Source organism: Mus caroli, unplaced genomic scaffold (assembly GCF_978045245.1).
Source record: "Mus caroli unplaced genomic scaffold, Mus_caroli_1 scaffold_3, whole genome shotgun sequence".
Taxonomy (NCBI): domain Eukaryota; kingdom Metazoa; phylum Chordata; class Mammalia; order Rodentia; family Muridae; genus Mus; species Mus caroli.
In genome coordinates this window covers 151830299-151854533 of record NW_028227258.1, presented here as the reverse complement: position 1 = coordinate 151854533, position 24235 = coordinate 151830299, and the positions used below count along the sequence as shown (strand labels likewise).

Here is a 24235-nt window from a genome sequence, read left to right as displayed (position 1 = left end):
CCCCAGAGCAGAATAAAATGTCAATGCCAGGCCGATCGGGGCTCCGACCTCGTCCAGCTCCCAAGTTCCCCACCCTGCCCAGAGAAGCGCTCCTTCCTTGCCTACCGGCACGCGGGACCACGAATCCGGCCTCTGAGCACCGACAGGCCGCCGGGCGCCGCTGAGCCGCAGTTCCGCGCGCTGCCCACGGACGCCTGACACACCCCTCCCGGTCCGCGCCGCTGCGATCGGCCTCCCCGGCGCCCGGGCGCCCCGCCGAGCCCGCTGCGCCCCCCACCGATCCCCGGCACCTCGCACGCACCTTCACCGCGCCCCGGGCCGGGCCCTTGGGAAGCGCACGGCCGGGTCCGAGGGGCACGAAGCGCTCCTCAGCGTCCTCGTCGTCCTCGTCGCCGTCCACCACCTCGACAACCACCTCTTCGTCCTCTTCCTCCTCGTCGTCCTCCTCTTCCGCGACCCCTCGGGGCTTCTCCGTTACCCGCCCGCGCGTCCTGCGCCTTCGGCCCGCGCCCTCCTCGTCCTCGTCCTCCTCGCCCAGCAGCAACAGGACCGGCGACGAGGCGGCGGCAGCGCGCGAGGGGCCGGTCCCGCGCGGCGGCGGCAGCGGCGGCCTCCAGCTTCCCGGTGCGGCGGCCGGGCTGGGGCCGGGGGGCGGGAGCCCCAGAGCGGCGGCCTCGGGGGCGGGAGCGGGCGCAGCGCCCCCGCGGCGGCTGCCCAGGCTGGGGCGCTTGGCCAGGCGCCTGGCCTGCATGCCTGCGCCGGGCTTGCGGGCCGGAGCGCCGGGCTCCTCGCGGGCTGCGGCTGGGCCCGGAGACGCGCGGCTGCGGGGCTGCGGGGCCGCCTCCCGGGCTGGCCGCCGCTGCTGGCTGGCAGACGCGCGGACGCCGCCTTCGCTGGCCCGGCCCGCGGGGACGCCGGCGGCTACGGCGGGGCGGCGCGCCGGCCGCGGGCGGGGGTGGGTGTGAGCGAGCGCGCTGCTCCCGCTGCCGCTACCTCCGCCTGCGCCTCCCGGGAGCCGCGGGCTGCGCTGCGCTCCATGCGGCCGGCGGCCGGGCCGGCGCGCGCCTCTCCGGGCCCTGCGCCCGCGCGCTCAGGGCCTACCGCGGTGTCCTGGGCGCGAGCTGTTTGTGTCGTGTCTTCACCGCCTCCCCCTCTTCCCCAGTCCTCGCAGCCTTCCTGGTCTCCGTTCAGACAAAACCCGGACTGGATTTTTTTTCCCCAGACCCGCGCTCTCTGAAAATCTGCCGGCTTCCCAGCAGTTGGCTGGGACACTGAGGCCACCCTTGCCCCTGGGCCCACGTCTCCCTCTGGTGGGAAGAGCGTAGGTTTAGCCGACAGGAAGGTGTTTGCTTAAGAGATTTGCTCAAGAGTGGTTGGTTCTCAGATCGCGACCACTGGTGCTCAAGTGAAGTTCGACCAGGTGTGCCAACCCCAGGTTTGGGGTCAGTTCCCAGCCTGAGTCCTCAGTCATGGAGATTCCTGCAACATTTTCCAGGCCCTCTCTACCAGGTTCCTTTGAGCACCAGGTTGTAGGCCTTGCCTCGTGTTCTCTGCTCTGTGCGGGTTTGGCCCTCCTACGTTTTTTCTTCCAGTTTCCACCTGAGGTCCTTACCTGGTGATATGGGCCGAATTCCAAAAGTCTTCTTTCTGCTCTTGGTTTGGTCTACTGGCACTGTCCCAGTCTAGAAAAAGCAACAGACCAAGTGGTCAAGATTGTTATTTTAGCTTTTTATATGATGTAAGCTAGCAGAAGGCCAGTTTGCCATGTTATGAATGAATGCCGCTTTCGGGGGTAGTAAACCAGACACTCTGCATCCAGAGCATGCCCCTAAATTCTACAGGTTTTGGCTAGGGCTAGGAGGGCCTTATTCATCAACTATTGAGTAAAAGGGTGTCCACATGATCCGCCCATTGTTCTTGGAGATTGAACATCACGTGGCTTGCTAGATATGTGATGGGGCTCATTAAATGTTTATCTGGGGTACCTTCCAACCGCTAAATAGGGATGAGGACAAGGATTCTAAAATGAACTTTGTCCTCCCAGAAACTGATTACCCGTCCAGAAAATGTCTGTTTTAAGTAATCACATCCAAAAATAGTGGTGTGTTTTAAAGCCACCTTGTTCTCACTTCCTGTGAGGCACCAGCCCACAGGTCCTGTCCATTGTCCTTTCTGAAATGCCTTTCCATCAGGCCTTCCTTTCACGTGCCAAAGCTCTGCTAACACCTCCCCACAGTGAAATTGGAAATGCCTACAGTATGAAGAGGAGGTGTGCACACATGCACTCCCCTGCCCCACTTCAGACACCACCCCAGGATTCATCTCCCTCAAAGTGCATTCAAAACACACAGTTTCTAGTGAACTCTTCATCTGTAAATATCCTGTTCAGGAAATTAGAATGAGCAAACCTTGTAACTGGAGCATTGTAATTTATGGGTGTGTCTTGGATGTAGCTAGACCCTCCCAGAAGCAAGTGAATTGTTTCCGAGAGCCTACAAAGAGTAGCCCCAGGCAAGGAGCTAAATTGCTCTCCTCCAGATTGAAGATAGTGGCTTGGTTGATCTCGTGAGATGATTTGGAGAGAGGCAGCTAAGTATATGGGTCTCTGGCAGAGGTGGGCAGGTGGCTCAAGGACCTGTACGAGGGGTGCAGAAGAGATCTTATCGATTGTTTCAACTAACAGCACAGCTGTCGTGGTCATCAGAACAGCTGTGATCCTTGCATGCCATCAGGCTGGTTGGCTGTCCTTAGGAGGAGTGGGCACAAAGCCTCTCCATGAGACTCAGCCTGTCCCCCAGCCACTTGTATGGAATTTTGCCCTAGTGGCACTTGTCCCCACCCCATCTCTGCAGCAGTGGGTAAATCATTCATGCTGGGTAAGACTTTCTGGTGGCACAACTGCTTTGGGCTCACCTGCGTTCTTGTAAGTAAGCCCAATAAAGTCACTGGCTCCCCAAAGGGGCTTTAGTGGGACTGTGTTCATCATCTGTGTCATGACAAAACTTCTCCTGGGGAGAGAAAACACACCTATCAACCTACCCCAGATAGGGACGCCATGACACACTAAAGTTTGCATGCCATCAAAGTCCATCTTGGAGAACTTAGTGAATGGGTGTTATTGGGTCCCTTACAGGGCAAGGGTCACTTATGCGCAAGGGCTTCTTACAGAGGCAGGGAAGGCTGAGTTTGCAGCCCTGAGAAGCTATGGACAGGTAATAGCTTCTAAGGGAGGAAAAGGCAGCTGTCTTTAATGGTGTGACGCCAGGTCAGCCACACTCTAATGGATAGCCCCATACCCAGGAGTAAATATATGAACAGCAAAAACTAAAGTTGATGGGTTATTAAATTTAGACAGGTCACAAAGTTGGGGTGGGTAGATCTGGAAGGAGACCAAGGGAAGAGTTGGGGGTGACTATTATCAAAATAGCTTGCATGAAAGTTTCAAAGAACTCTTATTTTGTAGACTCATGAGGTAATATATACAGTCATCTTTAGTCTTATATGTAACCGGTTTAATAGAAAGCCACATCCTGCTTTTTTGTGCATTCCGTGGGTTCCTGGGATGGAACTTAGAGGCTCAGGCTTGCTCAGCTAGCACCTTTACCTAATAGCCTGTCTCCCGCATCCACACCTACCCTTCCCCTCAGGGCTATAGTGATCAAACGCAGATCCTCCGGCTCCTTTCCTCCAAGCCCCAGGACAAGCGCTTAGATTGGAGTGCACGGTGAGCTACTGAGCCCTTGTTGGAGAGAGAACTAGAGAACAATGGGGAAAGACAAGTGAACATGGCTAAAAGGTGTCCTGAGTGCTAGAGAAGGCAGAAAGGAGTAGAGTGGCAGTGCTTTAACATACAGAGATGCTGGTCCCAGCTTGCTGGTCCATGAAGGCTACAGTAGATCAGAGCATCACAAGTTCAAGGCCAGCCTGCTGGACTTCAAAATTCTACACATCACAGCATGAACACAATGGAAGAAAGAAGTGTGTTTATGTTTATATCAAAACAAACTTAAGAAAGGCATGGAACACAACGTAAGTCTCAAATCAGAACATGCCATGGCCCAGGTCTCTGTCCTATAGACTGTGCTCCAGTCTGCTCGAGTCTGCTCTGGGCAGGGTAATGGTATCAATGCACAGGGACACTCCAGCCTGCCATCTCCTGTCTGGTTTCTTGTGATCCACAGTGATTCTTAAACATTTGACATTTGAGTATCAAAGATGCAAAAAGATGTGTTTAAAAAAACAAGGCTCAACTTCACATTCTGTTCGAGATATATATATATATATTTTTTTTGTTTGTTTGTTTGTTTTGTTTTGTTTTTCGAGACAGGGTTTCTCTGTGTAGCCCTGGCTGTCCTGGAACTCACTCTGTAGACCAGGCTGGCCTTGAACTCAGAAATCCGCCTGCCTCTGCCTCCCGAGTGCTGGGATTAAAGGCGTGATCCACCACGCCCGGCCGTTGTTCGATATTTTTAAGATTCAGAAAAATAGAAATCATGGTCCCCAAATCATAAAGTCTAAGCATCACCTATGCAGAAACACAGCAGCCTCACCTACCACTGATAGGATGGTCTTTATCAACCTTAAGTAGTTAGATCTGGTGATCGAAATAGCTCCTTCTAAAAACTATTTTTAAATGAAAAGTAATGTTTTTGGCCTTTACAAAGGTTATGAAAGTAAGATGTGACAGGTCTCCTGTGAACGGTTCAACCCTGCAACAACACTGTACTTTCCTGAGTTCTAGGTAATGCCCCCTGAAGACTTGTTATTGGGGGCAGGGTCCTATATTACTCGTGTGTGTGTGTGTGTGTGTGTGTGTGTGTATGAGTGTGAGTGATTTGCAGCTTTGTTTGCCGTTTAGACGGCACTATAAGGAACATCTGCTCCACTCCACGTTTGCTCTGTGTGTGTGTGAGTGTGTGTGTGTGTGTATGTGTGTGTGTGTGTGTGTGTGAGTGACTCGCAGCTTTGTTGTCTGCCGTTTAGACGGCACTATAAGGAACATCTGGCCAGGAGTCTAGAAACCTAACGTGGACTCTGCATGTGATATTCATTGAGGCCCTCTTCTCTGAGGAGTTCATAACTTAGGGTGGCTGTGGCTGAGATGTGCTCCCCATTTTCATAGTGGATGGTATCAGCCATGACACATGTTCAGATGGAGCAGTTGCCCACTATTAGCCCTCACAAATAAAACCCAATATGTGCCCACAAATGTACATTCATAAATTTACTTGAGGTTGTGTGTTCTCTAACTCCAACCGCTTAGCTCTGTGTCTAGGAAAATGACTTTTCGTTTCATGGCCCTCCCTGTTTGGTTGGGGACCCAGAATTTAGGAAATTACGGTTTGGTGGCTATAGTCTTATTTCAGTGGTTGCTGAGTGTTGAGATGTCTGGTGGATTTGCACAGTCATTGGTCCATTTGATCATACTGTTCTCCCTTTCTGCAGAGCGCACACACAGTGCTGAGTCTAGCAAGGCAGATCTTTCCTACCCTTGACTTGCATAGTCCTGAGGCTTCTGTTTTCCTCTTCCTGTCAGTGTTTTCATCAGCATTCCCAGTGCAATGCAGCGACTAGAGTGCTGCTCATGGCCTGGGCAGGCCAGGGGGCAGGTCACCAGCAGCGAAATCAGCCACAGGTCAGCTGAGCCTGGGAGAACTTGAAGTGGAGGGGAGTGGCCTGTGGCCTCCTGCATTTCTGTCTGTTCTACTTTGTTTTCTATTGCTGTGATAACACAAGGACCATAAGCAACCATAAGTAGTCCCTCATGAAAAGGAGTCAGGTAGGAACTGGAGGATCTGGAGGCAGGAATTCAAGCAGGGACCAAGGACCAGCCTGCTTTCTGAGATAATGTAGGACCACCTGCCTAGGGGAGGTGGGCTGTAGTGGGCTGGGCCCTACCTCACCAAGCGTTTATCAAGAAAACGCCCTGCAGACTTGTCTACAGGTCATCTGATAGAGGAGTTTCCTTCCCTCCTCTCTGATAATTCTTTCTTGAATCAAATCCACAACATAACTAAGACACTGTGGCTGCCTCTCTCAGATTGCACAGGTCCCATTGTCTGCTCCACTGGAGCAGGGTCCTCAGACACTGGGACCACACCCTTAGTCTTGTGATGAGGGGTGGGGAGTTTCAGACTTCTGGAGTACTTAGGGAAGTCTGCCGCTGTGAATGGGTTCTGTCGTTGTCATCGTTGTCGTCCTAGGCTACACTTATGGCCACGTGTGGAATACAGTAGGGGTGCCCTTCACCAAACCACGTAAAGAAAGTACTGATTACTGGGCACATGAAGAGCAGGTGAAGCCGCTAACTCTTAAAATGAGCATTATAGTTCTATCTATAATGTGAAACATACAATTAGGACAAAGGTCACTCCCCTCCCAAAGCTGGCTGCAGCTCGGCTGTTTTGCCAGGTTGACTTTTATTTCCGTTCACTATCTTTTTACTCCAACCAACTTTATAATGGTGGAGCTTTATTCTCACAGATGACATGTAACCTGTAAGTGAATTCTAGAGGTACCATGACAAAGAAAGTCATGAAAATATTGTCAGGAAGAGAACACATATATTTTCATAAACTCTGAGAAATGACCATGTAAAACCTGACAGGAAGCCAGAGCAAAAGGCTTAAACACAAAAAACTTAGGGCCTTATCCCAGATGGCACCAGTCAAATGTTTAACAGAAGGGCCTGGCAAGATGGCTCTGCAGTTAAAGAGCATTGGCTTCTCTTTCAGAGGACCTGGGTTCTACTCCCAGGGGAGCCAACCTGCATGGTGGCTCTTACACTGTAACTCTAGCCCTCCACGAGCACTGTATGCATGCAGGCAAAAGACCCATGCGTATTAAATAAGTTCTTAATAAGCTCAGAGATCCTTAGAGTGGAGGGTTTTTTTTTAAGATTTATTTATTTTTATTATATATAAGTACACTGTAGCTGTCTTCAGACACTCCAGAAGAGGGAGTCAGGTCTCATTACGGATGGTTGTGAGCCACCATGTGGTTGTTGGGATTTGAACTTCGGACCTTTGGAAGAGCAGTCAGGTGCTCTTACCCACTGAGCCATCTCACCAGCCCTAGAGTGGAGTTTTTACCACAGGGCGCACCATTGGGCTTCATGTGACCCTACCCTGCCAATCTTTGTAGAGGAAGCAGCACCCTGCTCAGGGATTCTCCTGTGGTCAGTGCCAGAGTGGAACCAGTGTGTGCACATGTGCTCCACGGATTGTCCAACATGGATTCCTGACAGAGCTGCCTGGACTGAATGTGTGCCTGCATGTGTGTGAGTCACACAGGTCTTCCCGCTCTCCCACACACTCCCATCAAACCCATCTTGTTTCACCCGATTCCTTGGATCCGTGGAGAAGTTCTCTCTTTTGTTCGGCTTTTACTTCCTAGTCTACAGATCCATCTGAGCTCTGTCCACGGGGCCAGCAGAGTGAAGGTTTTTCTCCACAGGCCCACGCATGCTCATTCTACACTAAACGTTCAGCTCATTCTACACTAAACGTTCAGCTCGGTGCTCACTTTTCTTTTTCTTTTTGTTTTTTGTTTTTACTGTGTGCTCCCTTTGCTTTGCTGCCTGGCTTTAAAAGTCGTCATGTCTCCCCATCTTTAGGCTTACCTCCCAGCCTTCCTTCCCCTTCCTTTGCTGACTGCCCCCCAAAATTCTTGCCCTTACTCCCCGGTGTTTATAGTGGTGTACAAGCTTATCCTTTGTACTTTTCTTTTAAATCCTGTTTCCTTTTTTTCATAAGTAAAGTCTATGTTTCAATCATTCTGATCTAATATTATTTCCTTATACAAGAATGTGTTATTCGGTGTGAAGGGTAAATCTCGTCAGCCTGATAGATTTATAATCACCATGGAAACACCTGTGGGTGTGTCTGGGAGAACTTTTCACAAAAGGATCAAGTGAGGAGGAGATCCCCTCCTGAAGGTGGGCAGCACCGAGCTGTGGACTGCATAAAAAGCTTGAGAGCTGGGCAGCAGCCTTCTCACTCCTCTCTGGATCCAGTGTGACAGCTGCCGCAAGCTCCTGCTGCCTTCATCTCTCCACCATGATGGACTACACCCTCAAAACCTGAGCCAGTCCCAGAGCCCAAGAACACCCATCAAAAACTTAAACAACACTAGGCCTGAGACTCCTCGACTCCTTGGTTGTACAGAGACTCCCACGATGTGCAGGCTGTTGCTTCTGTCCTCTCCCAACCCCCACTCCCAGAACTGAAAGGTAGACACAGGACCCAAAGGCCTCTGACTCCTTCCAGCCACCTCCCTAAGGAGTAGCAAGAAGGTGCTTACCAAAATAGGAAGGCAACCAACAGAGGGAGGAGGAGTCTGCCCCGGCGAGAGCACACCAGTTGGTTCTCCAGTACCAAGTGGTCAGCCCTGCATCCATACATCCAAGCACCATTATACAGATGATCAAGTTATAGTTAGGACATCCATGTAACAAATAATGATGTAGTTAGTGAAAAGAGAAGCCATGAATTTGAAAGAGCAGGGAGGGGTGTATGGAAGAAAGGGAAGGGAGAAATGATGTAGTTACATTTTCAAAAATAAAATAGAAAAAAAAAAACAGTATAATTCAGAGAAACAAACTGAGGCAAAGCAAGCCCTTGCCACTTAGGCTGTGTTTGTGGGGCGTGTTGTTGCAGTGATGAGAGGGTAACAGCGTATCCTAGAGGGCAGTTATGTGAGGACTGCAAGGTCTTACCAAGTGCTCCTGGCTGGCTTGTAGCCACCACGCTCCAGCCTCCACCCCGTGAGCACTGTGGTCCCAGGTGTGCCCCAGTGCACCTGGCACTCAGGAGGCATGCTCAGATTACATACACGTTCCCGGTGTGGTCTTACTCAGCTTTTGGTTATGTGCCTGCCTGTGTATTTTAGCCAATAACCCTCTATCACAATATAGGATTCTTATACTTTTATAACAACACGTATAGGGCCAGAGAGATGGACAGTGGTTAAGAGTGCTGACTGTTCTTCCAGAAGACCCAGACTTGATTTCCACAACCCACAGGAACTGCCTGCAACTTCAGTTCGAAGGGATCCATGTTTTTGTGTTAGCATGTACAAGGTACCCAGACATATGTACAGGCAAGATATTCACACTCATAAAGATAAATCTCAAAAAAGAACCCGAGAGTCATCATCATAATATCTCTAGTAAGCAATGCTTTCCAGCCTAGCTCCTTTGATATATTTAAGAGCATTGGAGAGATGCTCTGGTAGCTCTTTTTGCAGTGATGGAATTAGCCTGTATCAGGGCCACCCACAATTCCAGTGACCAGCCATCAGCCACATGGTGTTGCAGAGCACTTGAACTGTGGCCAGTTTGAATAATCAACTGAATTTACATTTATTTCCTTTTCATTAAGCGAGAGCTCCATGGGGCTAGGGCCTCCATGCACGCACAGCCTTCCAGATCCATTTGTAGATGACTCTAGCTGGGCTACTGAAGGAGCAGAATGACCCTGGGCTATTTTACTGCAACTCTCGGTCTGACATCACTGGGTTTTCACACCCACCTGCTCTTGAAAAGCTCTTGGTGGGTTGGTTGGTTTATGGTTTTTGACGATTTTTTTGTTTGTTTGTTTCTTTGTTTGGGGGGGTTGTTATTGTTTGTTTGAGTTTTTTTTTTAAAAGATTTATTTATTTATTATATGTAAGTACACTGTAGCTGTCCTCAGACACACCAGAAGAGGGAGTCAGATCTCCTTACGGATGGTTGTGAGTCACCATGTGGTTGCTGGGATTTGAACTCCTGACCTTTGGAAGAGCAGTCGGGTGCTCTTAACCGCTGAGCCATCTCACCAGCCCCGTTTGTTTGAGTTTTATGAGTTGTATTGGTTTGGTTTGGTTTAATGTTCGGCCTACTTTTAACAATTCCCGCTTATCACCTGCACCAGGCCCCAGTTAGGCTATTGTCCAGTTTGAGGATGGCTACTATATCAGAAACTCTCAGTCTTTTTTTATTTTTTGGTTTTTCGAGACAGGGTTTCTCTGTGTAGCCCAGCTGTCCTGGAACTCACTCTGTAGACCAGGCTGGCCTCGAACTCAGAGATCCGCCTGCCTCTGCCTCCCAAGTGCTGGGATTAAAGGCGTGCGCCACCACGCCCGGCTAACTCTCAGTCTTTGCGCTTTGCTCTCAATGGTACTTTTTTCTACATCATCTTAGTTCCTGTTACTTTACTCTCAAGCTATGTTGGGCTGGGGGTGGGGTCATCTCTTAAATGAATTCTCGTAGTAACCTATTACAAGAGTCTTAAAAGCCAAGAAATAGAACAAGGCACGTACACATGCAGATACAAACGCTCCCAAGGTTTCTTAAAAGCTGTAAATGTCCTTTTGTTGTCATGCCTGTATATATGAGGGGGCGGGGCAAGACTGAGAGGAACCTGGTAACTAGTGTAAGCGCTCCTCGTCGCTCACAGTTCTTCTTACCGCATGTATAGATTTGTCCTTAAGTCAACCTAGTCGGATGGTTTCCTGGCCCATGCGTGCCAGGGTGGAGGAGAAGCCTTAGAGATCTCCACGGTTCACTGTGGTGCAAAAGTAACTTACAAATGATTCTCTTTTTAACAAATGACTCTTAGTTGTCTGAGATCAGGTGCATGTCCCCCAGCTTCTGCACATGAGCCCCATTATTCTCATAGCTTCAGTAGCCAGCTCCAACTACTCCCTAGTGACAGTGGTTGCTGCCAGCCACCTGTTCCTTGGCTTCTTGTCACACAGCAGCCATAGGGATTCAGAAGTCACTTGTCCTAGGAGGCTTTGGAATTTTGTGGAAAGAACTCTAGAATTTTGAGCAGGTAAGGTCTGTGGTTCAACGTAAGACTTAGACGGTCCTTCTGACAGCTGTATGCAAGTTAGACAAGGAAGAAAGGGCCTTAGAATCCGGAAAGCAGCCTTCCCCTAGGTGAGAATAGTGAGAGCTTGAGTTGAAGCTGCCGTAGAGACTCTTGATTGCTTTCTTGAGCAATAAACCTGATCATCAACAGAAGAAAAAGTGAACCAAGGATAGTAGTCTGACTTGAGTTCATCAGACTGTTAAGCAATCATTAAAGAGGAAGCAGCAGGTTTGGTGGGGAACATAGTTAGCTCTAGAGCCCTTTGAGCATCCAGGCTGAGGCTTGTCATAGCTCCAGTGTGTAAAGGAGAAATCTGAGGGCAGCTGAGTGGCAGAGCACTTGCCTAACATGCGAAAGAACCTGGGCTCAATCCCTGACTATTGCATGGGGTTCTGCCTCTTGTCATCAAGCCAAGGAGGTTGCTTCTCCCTGGTCCTCCTCAGTGGCTGCTAGGATCGGAGGATGCAGATAGCAGAGAATATTCCCTTTGTGCTTTAGGGTACTCACCCACATCCTTATCTCCTCCCAGACTTCACTGCACCTAGACCAGGGACTCATTCCCACAGGTTGGAGAGCAATTGGCTATGGCAGCCCCACCTCTTCTTTTATCTTTCCTAGAAGACAAGCAGCTTCCTGTCCTTGCTAGTTTCTGAGTTGATAGTTTCCCTGTTCTTCTATCACCCATGGAGATTAAAGTCCTTATACCTTTAAGCATGTTTTTGTGCTATGCTCATGTTGCCTGACATAGAAATCATGAACATGCAATGAGGGTTGGTATAGTTAAGACTGTAAGAGGCTTAGATGGTTCCTCAGGGAGAGGCACTTGCTACCAACCCTGACAACATGAGTTCAATTTCAATCCCTGGGACCAACAAGGTGGGAGGAGAGAAACAGTGCCCACAAGTTTTCCTCTGATCTCCATCCACCTGCCGTGGAGACTGAATATCATTAAAAGATAGAACAGGAATTAATACTAAGTGAAGCAACAGGCCTCAGAGAGGAGTAAGTGGTAGATCATGGTCCAGAGCCCAGATAGAACATGCTGTTTGTCTCTTCAGGGGAAAGAGCTTCCAGCTTGTGCAGAGGGCAGGGAGTGAATAAAGATACTCCAAAGATACTTGTGCTATCATGCTGCGGACTGGACTCTTTGGGTCCTTTCACTAAAGCAAGGACAGATTTGGAGCGTTAGTTTTACAGGATGCCACGGTTCCAGGAGACTTAAGTTTCCGTGAACTTTTCGCCTTGGGACTGCGTCCAAGCTTTTGGGCCTGTCACGGGAATCACTACTGGAGTGGGTGTGGCACTATCGGACTTTGGTTATCAGACTACTGAGGTAGTGGATTCTCAAGGGGTTAGAATTTCTCCAGGACTCTCATGCTGGGAGAAGCAAAGGGCCAGGAGCCTGAATCAGTCCACAGGAGAGCTCACCTCCAAGAGTCACAGATATGGTCAGAGTCTGGCGAGCAACCCACTCAGATTTCCAGATTCTTGTGTCCCAGAACAAAGAATTGGTCCAGGGACATATGGACTATAGTAGAAATGGAGGCAGTTTGTTGAAGAAGAGACAGACACTCTGAACAATGAGAGAAGGCAAGAGAGCTGACACAGGGGTAGAGACAGATCTCAGACAAAGCCCCAGGACCCTTTATAGGTCATTTATATACCGGTGACCTCCTGATTCTGTCCTTCCTCCAATAAAACAGTCCTGACAACTTCTCAGACAATCCTACAGGACGGACTGGAGCCAAGCAGCCATGCTAACAATGATGGGACCATACATCCACTGAGGCAGCCATGCTAATAATGATGGACCATACATCGGCTGAAACTGCTTAATTATGTATACCTCTTACCCTTTATTTAAACCTAAATTTCATTTGAGGACCAGTTGACTGCCTATAAATGTAAAACTATGTTTTAAAATGCACAAAATACAGACTTGGCTATGTATGTACTTTAGCAAAGATTGAGTGTCCACCATGTGTCCTAAGATCTTGAGAGAATTCTAATATGCCTTGCACACCTTCCCTGCAGAGCTGGCTCCGAACACACTGTGATTTTAACACAGAATGCCTACTGATGATGCCCAAAACATGCTCAGACCCTCCCAGTCCTACAGAAGACACAGATGATAAACACATTACATAAGACTCCAACAGACACGGCCTTGATCTGCAAGGCAGGGGTCAAAGAGAAAAAAGGAGCCAGCCGGCAAATGTTATGATTTAGATATAAAGTGTTTCCTCAGAAGGCTCGCATTGCAGGTCCAGCTCCTGTTTTTACTTCATTTCTGTTGCTACCACCAAAACCCCTGACAAAGGGAAACTTAAGGAAGGGAGGGCTTTATCACAGTTTGGTGATTTAATAGTTCAGTAGTGTATCATGGCAGAGAAGGCATCATGACTGCAGGAACTCAAGGCAGCTGCTGGTCACAAAGTTAGAAAGGAGATGGGGGCAGGAGGGGACAGAGAGAGACAGAGAAAGATAGAGACAGTCAGAGACAGAGACAGAGAAGAATGTTGGGACACTGGTCCCCTTTTTTAAGTCCAGACCCCATCTCATGAAATGGTGCCACCCACATTTAGAGTAGATCTTCAGACATCCCTCAGAGACATGTCTAGAGATGTATCTCTAAGGGGACTCCAGATGCAGTCAGGTTGACAATGCATATTATCACCAGAGTCTCCAAGATACTATTTATGAGTAAGACTTTGGGGCAGTTGATTAGATCATGAGGGTACTGCCTAATCAATGGATTAATCCAATGATGGGCATAAACCTGACTTTAAAGGATATATAGTCTTCCCACTGTACTCCCCCTTCCTCTTCCCCCTTCTCCCTTTCCCTCACCCCTTCCTCTCTAGTGCCCTCTCCTCCCTCATGGCTGCCTAGAGGTAAGCAACTCTGCTCCACCATCCCCCCTCCCATGGCGTCCTGCCTCACCACAGTCCGTGCCAGTGTGACCAGCCTGCCATAGACTGCAAGCTTCAAAATGGACAGGTAAGGTTTGATTCTCTTATTTTGTGCACATGTATGTCTATGTGACGTATGGACATATGTATATGGGTTGGTGTACATGTCCTTGGGGGGCACATGCACATGTGTGCTCATGCATGTGCATGATGAGTGCCTATCTTCTTGATCACTCTCTACCTCAGTTATTAGGACAGGGTCTTTCACAGAACCAGGTGCTCAGTGATTGGTGATGCTGGCTGGCCACTAAGCTCCAGGGATCCACCTGTGTCCTCTGGCCCCTCTAGCACCGGGGTGGTCGAAGCATGCTACTGTGCCCAGAGTCCATGAGAGTGTACAGACCCAAACACAGTCCCCACACTTTCACAGAGGGCACTGTACCAGCAGAAGCATCTCCCCAGTCACTTCCTTTTCCCCCAAGATACTTATCACAGAATTAGAATGTCAACAGCCAAAGGGAATCAAAGAATGCTTGTCTAATGGGGTCCTGGAGATGTAGCTGAAAAGGAGATATAAGGAAGTACATGGCAGGGGGAGGCAGCCTTGAGAGCAAAGGTGTGGGGTGTCAGGGAGAGCTTGGGAACTCTCCCCCAGTGGTGGAAACCAGGAACTAACTAGTTAAAATACCAGTTCTTTCTGGTGTTTCCAATCTGAAGATTAGCCCTAACTTTTAGTGCAGTTGCTTGGATGAGGATGGCCCAATAGGTTCATGTATTTGAATGTTTGGTTCCAAGTTGGTGGACTGTTTAGGAAGGATGTGGAGGAGTGGCCTTGTTGGAGAAGTGGAGGTGGGCCCAGCCTCCCCACCTCCTGCCTGTGGATCAGGATGTAAGCGCTCAGCTACTGCTCTGCTCCCATGCCTGTCTGCTGCCATTCTTCCTTCCGTGGTGACCATGGACTTACCTTTTGAAACTGTAAGGAAGCCCTCTCTTAAATGCTTTCTTTATACCTGCTCTCGGTCATGATGTCTCTTCACAGTAATAGAACAGTGACTAAGGCACTCCCTGTGCAGCTCATTGTGTTGTGTGGGGCTGAAGCTCAGCTGCTGCCATAGAAGAGTCACAGTGGTGGCAGGGACTATGACATCACTGCATGTCACAGGGAATCATCAGTCCTGGGAGAGGAAATCAAGCACAGATCAGTGCTCCTCAAGACACCAGTCCATTGTCACTGTCTTCTCTCAATCTAGAAGCCAGGGCCGGATGTTCGTGGAAATAAGACTGTGTTTGTAACCTTTCAAAGTGGCATGCAGACCTTGGAGAGATGGCTCAGTGGTTAGGAAAATATCCTGCTTTTCCGGAGGATCTGAGTTCAAATATCCACATCAAGCAATTCGTTAGCAGCCTGTAACTCCAGCTCCAGGCGATCTGACACCCTCTCTGGCTTCCAAAGGCACCATTTCTTGTGACTACATATCCACTTACTGACACACATACACATAATTTAGAAAATAAAATCCATCTCAAAAACCAAAATGTGAAGAATTTAGGTGCAGACTTCACATGCGCAAACGGATTTCCCGTGATTGAGATAAAGTATCCTGAGGCAACGCACAGAGATCTAAGAAGGGCTACAAACAGGAACATTGATTGTGCTGAAGGCTTGGGGCCTGGAGAAGGAACTCGAATGCCGGAAGAGACCTGATAGAAGAGGCCCATACGCAAAGATGAGCTCCGCAGACTGGGAGCACGACAGAGGAGAGAAGTAAACGTAAACGGTCTCCGTAAAGACTTGTCTGCAGCTTCTTTAGTGAATAGCCCATCCCATGGGTGAACCTCCTGTAGGGCAGCACAGTGCATTCCAGTCTGCTGGGGGCTTGAGAACAAGCCATTCCACACCTGCAGAGGCAGTGGGCATCTCGAACTGAATAGGATTCACCTAAGCATTGGTTTCTTCTTCAGAGTTGTTCTCAATTTTAGGGACTTGTAACACAGGACGACACAACTCAGCAGCCGAGGATGGAAACTTAGCAACTGCTTCTACCTCCTATTTTTCTCTGACACCTGTTTTGTTTTCTTTCTTTCTTTCTTTCTTTCTTTCTTTCTTTCTTTCTTTCTTTCTTTGTTTTTCTTTTTTTTTTTTTCGGTTTTTCAAGACAGGGTTTCTCTGTGTAGCCCTGGCTGTCCTGGAACTCTGTAGATCAGGCTGGCCTCGAACTCAGAAATCTGCCTGCCTCTGCCCCTCAAGTGCTGTTTTTTTGTTTGTTTGTTTGTTTTGTTTTTTTTGTTTTTTTTGTTTTTTTTTAGATAATGTTTCTTGTGTTACAGACTGGCCTGGAACTCACCATGTAGCAAAATGACCTTCAACTTCTCTGATCTTCCTGACTCCACTTCCCAGGTGCTAGGACAGAACTGGAAGTTTCATGCTTGCTTGGCAAGCACTCTACCAACTGAGCTACTTCCCCACTTGTTCAAAAGCCGTTTCAATCTCATTAAACAGCTACGTCCTGTACCGTCTCTGTGGACTCCAGGATGCCAGGCAAGCCTTTCACTAGTCTCCTTGCTATAGCTTTTGCCTTCACAGGAAAATGTCTACACAGCGGCCACACTGTATGGCATACCTGAAATAAAGCGGGCCAGGATCCTCCGGTAGCTTTCTATCACACTCGTGGAAAACAGAAAATTCTTCCCAGCCTAGAGGCCCCTGAAAGTGCTCCTCATACCCCCCTGGCTGCCCTCCTCTCCTCCTGTACATGCACACCCCAATCTCCCCGGATCATACCAGCCTGTGTCCTACATCAACTTGATCTGTCATCTTCCAGGACCCTCTACCTGAATGCCTGCCTGGCCCCTCAAGACCTGGTTGCCCCAGGGATCAGCGTCTGCAAGTACTCAGGTGACATACACAGGTGATGCTGTGTAACTGCGCCCCCCCCCCCCATGTTATCCCTGATTGCTGAATAAAGATGCCTACAGCTAATATCTGGGCAGAAGAGAGATCGGCAGGTTCTTGGGCTCCTGGGTTTGGGGTCTGAGAGGCCATGAGGGGAGAGAAAGGAGAGAGGAGGAAGCCTCTGTGGGGTAGATGAGTTGTGAAACCATGGGCAGACGGCTATTGTGCCATTGAAATAGAAGTCTAAGTTTTGCATCTTTTGGTTGGGAGAGCCACTGGTTCTTAGACTACACCGTGCATCAGAACCACTTGGGGAGTCTGTGAAAACACAAGTTAGTGGTATAAACATTAAGTTTTTTATTGTGAGATGCAGGGTGGAATTGCAGTCTCCACTCTAACAAGTGGCCTTCCCGGGGCAGACTCTCAAGAGCATCGAGGGAAGACACCTTCTGTTTCTGTGCCTCTCTCTCCACCGTGACTCGCCTTACCTAGTTCCCAGTGGCATCAGAGGAAACCCGTGTCCCGAGTCTTAGTTCTGTTCCTCCCCACAGGAGAAATGATTGCAAAGCCACCCAGGACCAAGGTTTCCTCCCCCTTCCAGCCACCTGGATTCTGCAATACTCCACAGTTACTGGCCTCCCAAACGTGGGAAATGTTTGGAATATCACACAGATTGATAAGGCCAAGGTTTGTATAGAAAATGCGTCGTGGCCCCATATTCTGCCAGGCTTCCAGCCTGTGCTTTCTGCAGCTGAGAAGGTATGTCCAGGGCATCCTCACTGGAGGGCTGTGGTTCACCACAGATAACTCAGCAGGGCTTCCCCCAGCAACTGAGAGCCTGGGCATTGACTGAAGTTGAACGTCTGCCCTGGGCTATTTAGTGGGCGATGAAATAAGATCCAGGGCTCCAGTGCCAGAAAGGAGGCTTCTCATTTACCACAGTGGATCATGGCTGAGTGAAGAGAGGACAGTTCTGAAAGGTTTCTCATTTCCAAGCCATGTGCACGCATGTGCACCTCCGTGTGTACATGTTAAATTTTATTAGCGAATTCCACTTCCTTTACAACTACTTTCTTTTTTTTTTTATCTGGAATATATATTTTATTAACTCCTTTATCAGTGTGTTACTATTATTCACATAAAAGTACACTTAATTGGTTTGCTCATGAGCATCTAAAAACAATGAAAACAAGACTCTCGGGAATATTTTCTTGAATAATTTGTAGATTCATGTAAATCCCCAGATTGAAATATTTATCCATACCTCTGTATCCATGCATGTTCACTTGTCTAACTAAAGTTAGATGTGTTTTCATGATTAAAGCTGCTGGCCTTTAGGTATAATGACACTAAGCTCAGTGTCACCTTGACACATCTGGGAAAAGGAACTGTCCATTGAGGAGCTGCCTCCATCAGACTGGCCTGTAGGCATGTCTGTCAGACATTTGCTTGATTGCTGCGAATGGACGGAGGAGAGCCTCGCCCACTCTAGGTGCTGCCACTCCTGGGTAGGTGACTGGGCTGTTATAAGGGCTGGGCGTGGAGAAGTAGAAAGAGCCAGTAAGCCGTCACCCACCGGGGCTGTTGCTTCATTTCCTACCTCAGGTTCCTAACTGGAACTCCTGTCCTGATTTCCCTGAGTGATGGAGTATAACATAGAAGCTGACATGAATTGCCCTGAATTGCCTTCCATCCTGTTCTTTATCACAGCCAGAGAAAGAAAACTAAAACAGGTGTTTTTAGTTTTTATTGAAAGTAAATGAGATACTTTTTAAGCGTAGGTGGTAATATCTTCAGCTTTATTCCAATCAGTGAACTCTAACGTCTCTTCATTAATAGTCGTCATCGCATGAAGAAATTAGGCTCTAGTACTCAAAAACTTTTTCTTAAGACAATATATGACTTTTGAATTCTTTCATAATGTCCATTGACTTACCTAAAATATATTCAGTGGACTACAATTAAATAGCTTTTATATTGGATATTTTCTTTATTTACATTTCAAATGTTATCCCCTTTCCTGGTTTCCCTACAACCCCTCAAAACCCCCTATCCCATCCTCCCTCTCCCTGCTTCTATGAGGATGCTCCTCCACCCACTCCCTCCTCCCCTCCCTCGGTTCCCCTACACTGAAGCATCTATAGAGTATTCATAGGACCAAGGACCTCTTCTCCCATTGAAGCCTGACAAGGCCAAGGACTTCTTTTTATACGAACTTTTGTTTTGTTTGTTTTTGTGTTTCTGAGACAGGGTTTCTCTGTATATCCCTGGTTGTCCTGGAGCTCACTCTGTGGACCAGGCTGGTCTCCACAGAGATCTGCTTGTCTATGTCTCAAATGCTGGTATTAAAAGTGTGTGTCATCATTTCCAAGCTACACCAACTTTTTATGTACATTTAAAATGGAGTGGCGGGCTGGTGAGATGGCTCAGTGGGTAAGAGCACCCGACTGCTCTTCCCAAGGTCCAGAGTTCAAATCCCAGCAACCACATGGTGGCTCACAACCATCTATAACGAGATCTGGCGCCCTCTTCTGGAGTGTCTGAGGACAGCTACAGTGTACTTACATATAATAAATAAATAAATCTTTAAAAAAAAATAAAATAAAATGGAGTGGCAATTCTAGCCCAGTTTCCTCCCCTTGTCTTCTGTTACCTCCCCCCCACCAAATGAAAGCATTGCTGTCATCCTCAAGAATGCAAACATCTCTTTGACCTATTCTACAGTCGCTGTTCACTGGAATTTATTTATGATGCACTAAGCAAGTTCTTAGCAAGTTTTTAACCAAAGAGAAAAATGATTTACAGGAAACGGGCTGTATGTCCATAAACCCCATGGGTTCAGAAGCATGCGAGGCAAAAAAGCCATGGTCTGTCACTGTCCTGAATTGTGTCCATGGTGATGACGTGTATCCGCCTATGCAGGAGAACCACGTGGAATTACTACCCCATCCCCTCTCTGCAGGTTAAGCTGAAGAAGTGTTAATAAAGTAATCTGTATGAATGCCAAAGTCCTGTTTACAGTACTGTCCAGAGTTATGCAGGATGGCACTTTGGAAGCTAAAGAATATACAGGATCTCTCTGTGTTCTTACAAGTGCCTAAGGGGCTACAGTGAACATACACATCTGGAAGGAAGTGCGACAGAGAGGCCAGCTCCGGTTGCCACCGGACTGCAGAGTTCTGGATGGCTGTGGAAGGGCATCACAAGTCTACCTTTCACTCAAAAGAACAGAACACAGGAAAGTGCTATGTGAAAGTCCTTCTCCTTCTGGCCCAAAATGATGCTGTTAGAAGAACATCTTCTTTTACCAAGTCATAAATGCTTGAAGGCTCATCAACCAGATGCTGAAAGCAATACTAACAGTTGTTGACATTTATTGAGTGCTGCCACATGCCAGTCTCTTTGCATGAGTTGTCACAGCCGATGCTCTTGATGGTCCTTTGGACGGGTGCCGTGATGACGTTTGTTTTACACGAGAGCAAGGCATGAAGAGACTTAAGAAAACACTAGGAACAGAAGAGACTGTATTTGATATGTTCAGGGACAAAATCAGTGCCAAGACTGCATGCTCACCCTGTCCATGGCAAACTGCCCTGGAGCCTCTCTGTGTGTTTGTGGGTGTCAGGGTGCATGTGTGCATGTGTGTGTGGACGCCCGCACCCACGCACGGGCGTAGGGGGAAGGTCAGAGGATAACCAACCGTGTCATTCCTTAAGCGCTGTACACCCCTTTCTGAGGGTTTCTTCCTGGAGGGACTCATCTAGTAAGTTAAATTGGCCAGTGACTCCTAGGGTCCCACCTGTCTCTTCCTCTGAGCCCTGGTAAGATGTGTTCTGGGAATTATGTTGTAATTATGTTGTAAGACAAGCACTATACTTGATAGACAAGTTATCCCCCCAGCCTGAGCTTCTCCCTACCATACTAGTTTCTCTAGAAGATTCTTGACCAACTTTTGACATACCACATTTGTTTATTGTGTACTTACTAAACGTCAGGCACCTTGCATGGGCTTTCACACTAATCCTTCCCAGTGAGTCTGGATGTGTTTGTGGGCACTTTGGAGAGGTGTCACACAACCTTGTATGTGGGAACAGTTCAGGTGAGCAGCTCTGACTTCTTGCTTCCTGCTCAAAAACTGGCAACCTCAAAGCCATTGAATTTTTCTCTCCAAGCTAGATGTTCCTGCCTCTGCCAGGCCAGCATCTGGTAGTCTGATGTGCACAAGCTCCATCTTGATCTTTCACTTTACAGGGAGCATCTTGAGGGCTGTCCTTGCTATGCTCAGGTACTGGAGACACAGAGCAAGTACAATTCTATGTTTAAAAAGCCCTCACTAATGATATTTTGGCATTTAGAATCTGGAGGAAATAATCCGCACCTCTGACAGAGATGTCAGCAAAGCAGCCCATTTCTTTCACCTTTGGTGTGACTTCTGAGCACCTGATATAGCATTGAGGACTTTAATGGCCATCTCTGGTCCTGCCTGGAAATAGGGAACACAGTCTGCAGTCAAAGCTGGTGTAAGTAGTCAGGAGCTTCTTGCCAGGGCAACTTCTGGCTGGCTGATGGCTGGGGTGGTATTATGGATTCTTTCTGCTTTCTCTTTTCTGCTGGAGCTCTTCCCGGCAGCCGCTCCGTGTCCGGGTTTTGGGGGCACCTTGTGTCTGCCGGTCAAGGAGCAGCCCTTAAATGAGCGGGGCGCAGCCAGCCAGCCTGGCTTCCCAGCCCAGCCTGGAGCTGCTAGATATTCTGTACTACAAGCTAGAATTTGGCGCCACAACTGGAAGTGCAGCTTTTGTTCACAGCAAAAACAAGGTTTGACTGGCTCTGTTCCCGCGCTGCCCGCCCAGGCAGGCAGGAAGGAGCCTCAGCAAGTGTCTGTGAGCTGCCTTTAGCACTGACTGCGTCCCAGCCACCGCACTAGGATGTGCGTCCCAGCCGCACCAGGCGCTGGCCAGAAGGAACGCAGAGTGCAACAGATGCTCAGGACAGCATTAGCGCGGGTGGAAAGCACATTGCTGCTGGCAACTAGGGCGTTTTCAACACTTGTCATCCCTGTAGTAAAAGTTGTTCCCATCCATGACTCCAGGCCACCTTCCACCTGACCAAGTTAGAACACGGATTTCTTTATTCCAGGAGAGAATAGATAGATTTTGAAAACTTAGTGTCAAATATTTCTCTTTTGAGCTTAATTACTCCTATCCTGAAAGTACATTTTCAGAAATGGGGGTTACTAGAAATAACTGAATTAAATATGGCCAGTATGACCAAGGAATTGAATTAGAAAGAAAGAAAGAAAGAAAGAAAGAAAGAAAGAAAGAAAGAAAGAAAGAAAGAAAGAAAGGAAGGAAGGAAGAAAGGAAGGAAGAAAAAGACAGCAGGTGGCAATAGTTCATGCCTTTGATCCCCAGCACTGTGGGGGCAGAGTCAGGGGGTCTCTGAATTTGAGGCCAGCCTGGTCTACAGAGTGAGTTCCAGGACATGCCCCGATTAAGAAACCTAGTTTTGGGCTGAGAGATGGCTCAGTGGTTAAGAGCACCGACTGCTCTTCAGAAGGTCCTGAGTTCAAATCCCAGCAACCACATGGTGGCTCACAATCATCTGTAATGAGATCTGATGCCCTCTTCTGGAGTGTCTGAAGACAGCTACAGTGTACTTAGATATAATAATAAATAAATCTTTAAAAAAAAAAAAGAAACCCAGTCTTATACAAACAAGATATATTTTTGTGTGTATGTATATGTATGTTTTGCCTGTATGTATTCATGTATGTATGTATTATGTATGTGTGTGTGCGCATATACATGTGTGTGTGTGTGCGTGTGTACCACATGCATGGCTGGTGCCAGAGAAGGTCAGAGTACTCTTTCAGATCTGCTTAGAACTGGAGTCTCAGACAGTTGGTAGCTACTATGTAGGTGCTGGGATCCACACTTTGCTCCTCTGCAAGAGCAGCAACTGCCCATAACTCCCAAGCCACTTCTCTAGCTCTAAAATTGAATGTTTTAGCTTTGCGTAATTTTGGTAGCCACCATATGGGTCAATGCAGCTTTAAAGAACTTTAAAGGGTGAATTTGCCCCCAAATCTGGAATAAAAAGTCACATAAAGTGATATATTGGGCAGCATTCTGGTATTCATGCGCCTGATTGTAATCTCTTTGCTTTAAGCAAAGTGTGACCTTAAGGACATGATAGTAGCGATGGAAGGAAAGTCCTAAAACTAGGTTTCGAAGCACACATTAGGGATGCTTGAGCATCTCGGTTGGCTGTGTCTCCATGGTGCTGAGGGAAGCTAGGAACCATGATACTGCCATCTACTCTGAGGTGAGAACCAACTGGAAAGTGACCTCAGCCACAAGCACCCAGGAAAGACCCAGGACCTGCAGACAAATGACTGTCAAAGAATGAATGACTGCCACCAGCCACCATAGTGCGAAGGGTGGTGGACTCTCTACCAACCTGTGCCCTGAGGGAGCTGCAGTCCTGACTGGCACTTAACGGCACCATGCCTGAGTTCTACAACCACGGCTCATTGGAGATGGCAGGTGTCTGCGACTGAAACCACTGGAGTTAGGGGGAGTTTGTTACACAGCAGTTCATTTTAACATAGTCAAGTTCATCTGAAGTGCCTATGTACCAGTGGAGACAAGGGATACATTGAGAACAGCCTTAGCCCTCAGGGTAGGCTCAGGCGATCCTTAGGTCTTTGGAGATGCTCCCTCAGGAGGGAGTTCCTGGGCCAAGGCTTTCTAGCTTCCTGTGTTTAAAGGTGGCATTTTTCCAAAACACACTTCTGCTATTTTTCATACGGTGTAGCTATAGCTAGATGTGCTATTTCAACCTTGCTTCAGCTATTTTGTGATACCAGTGAAAAATGCACTAACCCCACTACAGACAAAGGTGCAAACATTGATATCAAATGCAATGAAGTACTCTCTTGTAGGAATATTCCATTGTGGACATTGCCCTGTGGTAGTGATGTCTCTGACATCTCTAGTCTGTGGCTGCTTTGCTTGCGTTGCCCTAGGAGCTGCTTTTGTTGTGGCTTTCCAGAAAGAAGAAAGAGTGGAGGTTCAGGGTGCACGTGGAGATGATTCGGTTATTTCTGTCTCTGTTCTCTAGCCACGGTGTAATAATTTATTCTACCGGTCGGTCATTCTGGGAAAGCATCCGCAGACATGAGGAAGAGGAAGGTGACACAGCCTGAAGGTTAGAGGAGTATTGGTCCCAACACAGTATCTTTTCTGTGGTTTCTTAACTCAGAGAAGGCTGCTTGTGCCTTGCTAATCCCAGGATCTCGAAGATGAGACTCTTATGTGTCTTATGTGTCGTTGATGATGATAGAGGGGACTGACTGTGGTTGATGCTGATGATAGAGGGGACTGACAAACTGTTCTGTGGGTTTGAGGTGGGAACTCTCTAAAGTCCTAAGAACTTTCTTGTCCTGTGTGTTTCTATAATTCAAAAGGAAGTTAACTAAAGCAAACATATTCAACGAGTTGTCGCAGTCTTGGGAATGATAGCCAGGAAACACCTGCACATTTAGAAGAGACTTCTGAGCTCCAGGGTGGGGCCGA

General features: G+C 48.1%; 1 protein-coding gene across 3 annotated transcripts in view; it reads right to left on the bottom strand.

Annotated features, from left to right (window-relative positions):
- The window catches only part of Znf704 (zinc finger protein 704), a 184165-nt gene extending 169376 nt beyond the window's left edge, over positions 1 to 14789 (bottom strand). For 2 of the 3 annotated variants that reach the window (XR_015046792.1, XM_021158280.3), the window contains exon 1: positions 302 to 827. Coding sequence is in view for 1 of the 3 variants with exons in the window: in XM_021158280.3 (XP_021013939.1) it covers positions 302 to 751 (450 nt within the window). In the remaining 2 variants the exon portion in view is untranslated. Of the gene's footprint in view, positions 1 to 301; positions 828 to 1612; positions 1683 to 14729 lie in introns of those variants that run through there. The other variant, XM_021158282.2, reaches the window with a different exon arrangement.
- Positions 14790 to 24235: the final 9446 nt, after the last annotated feature.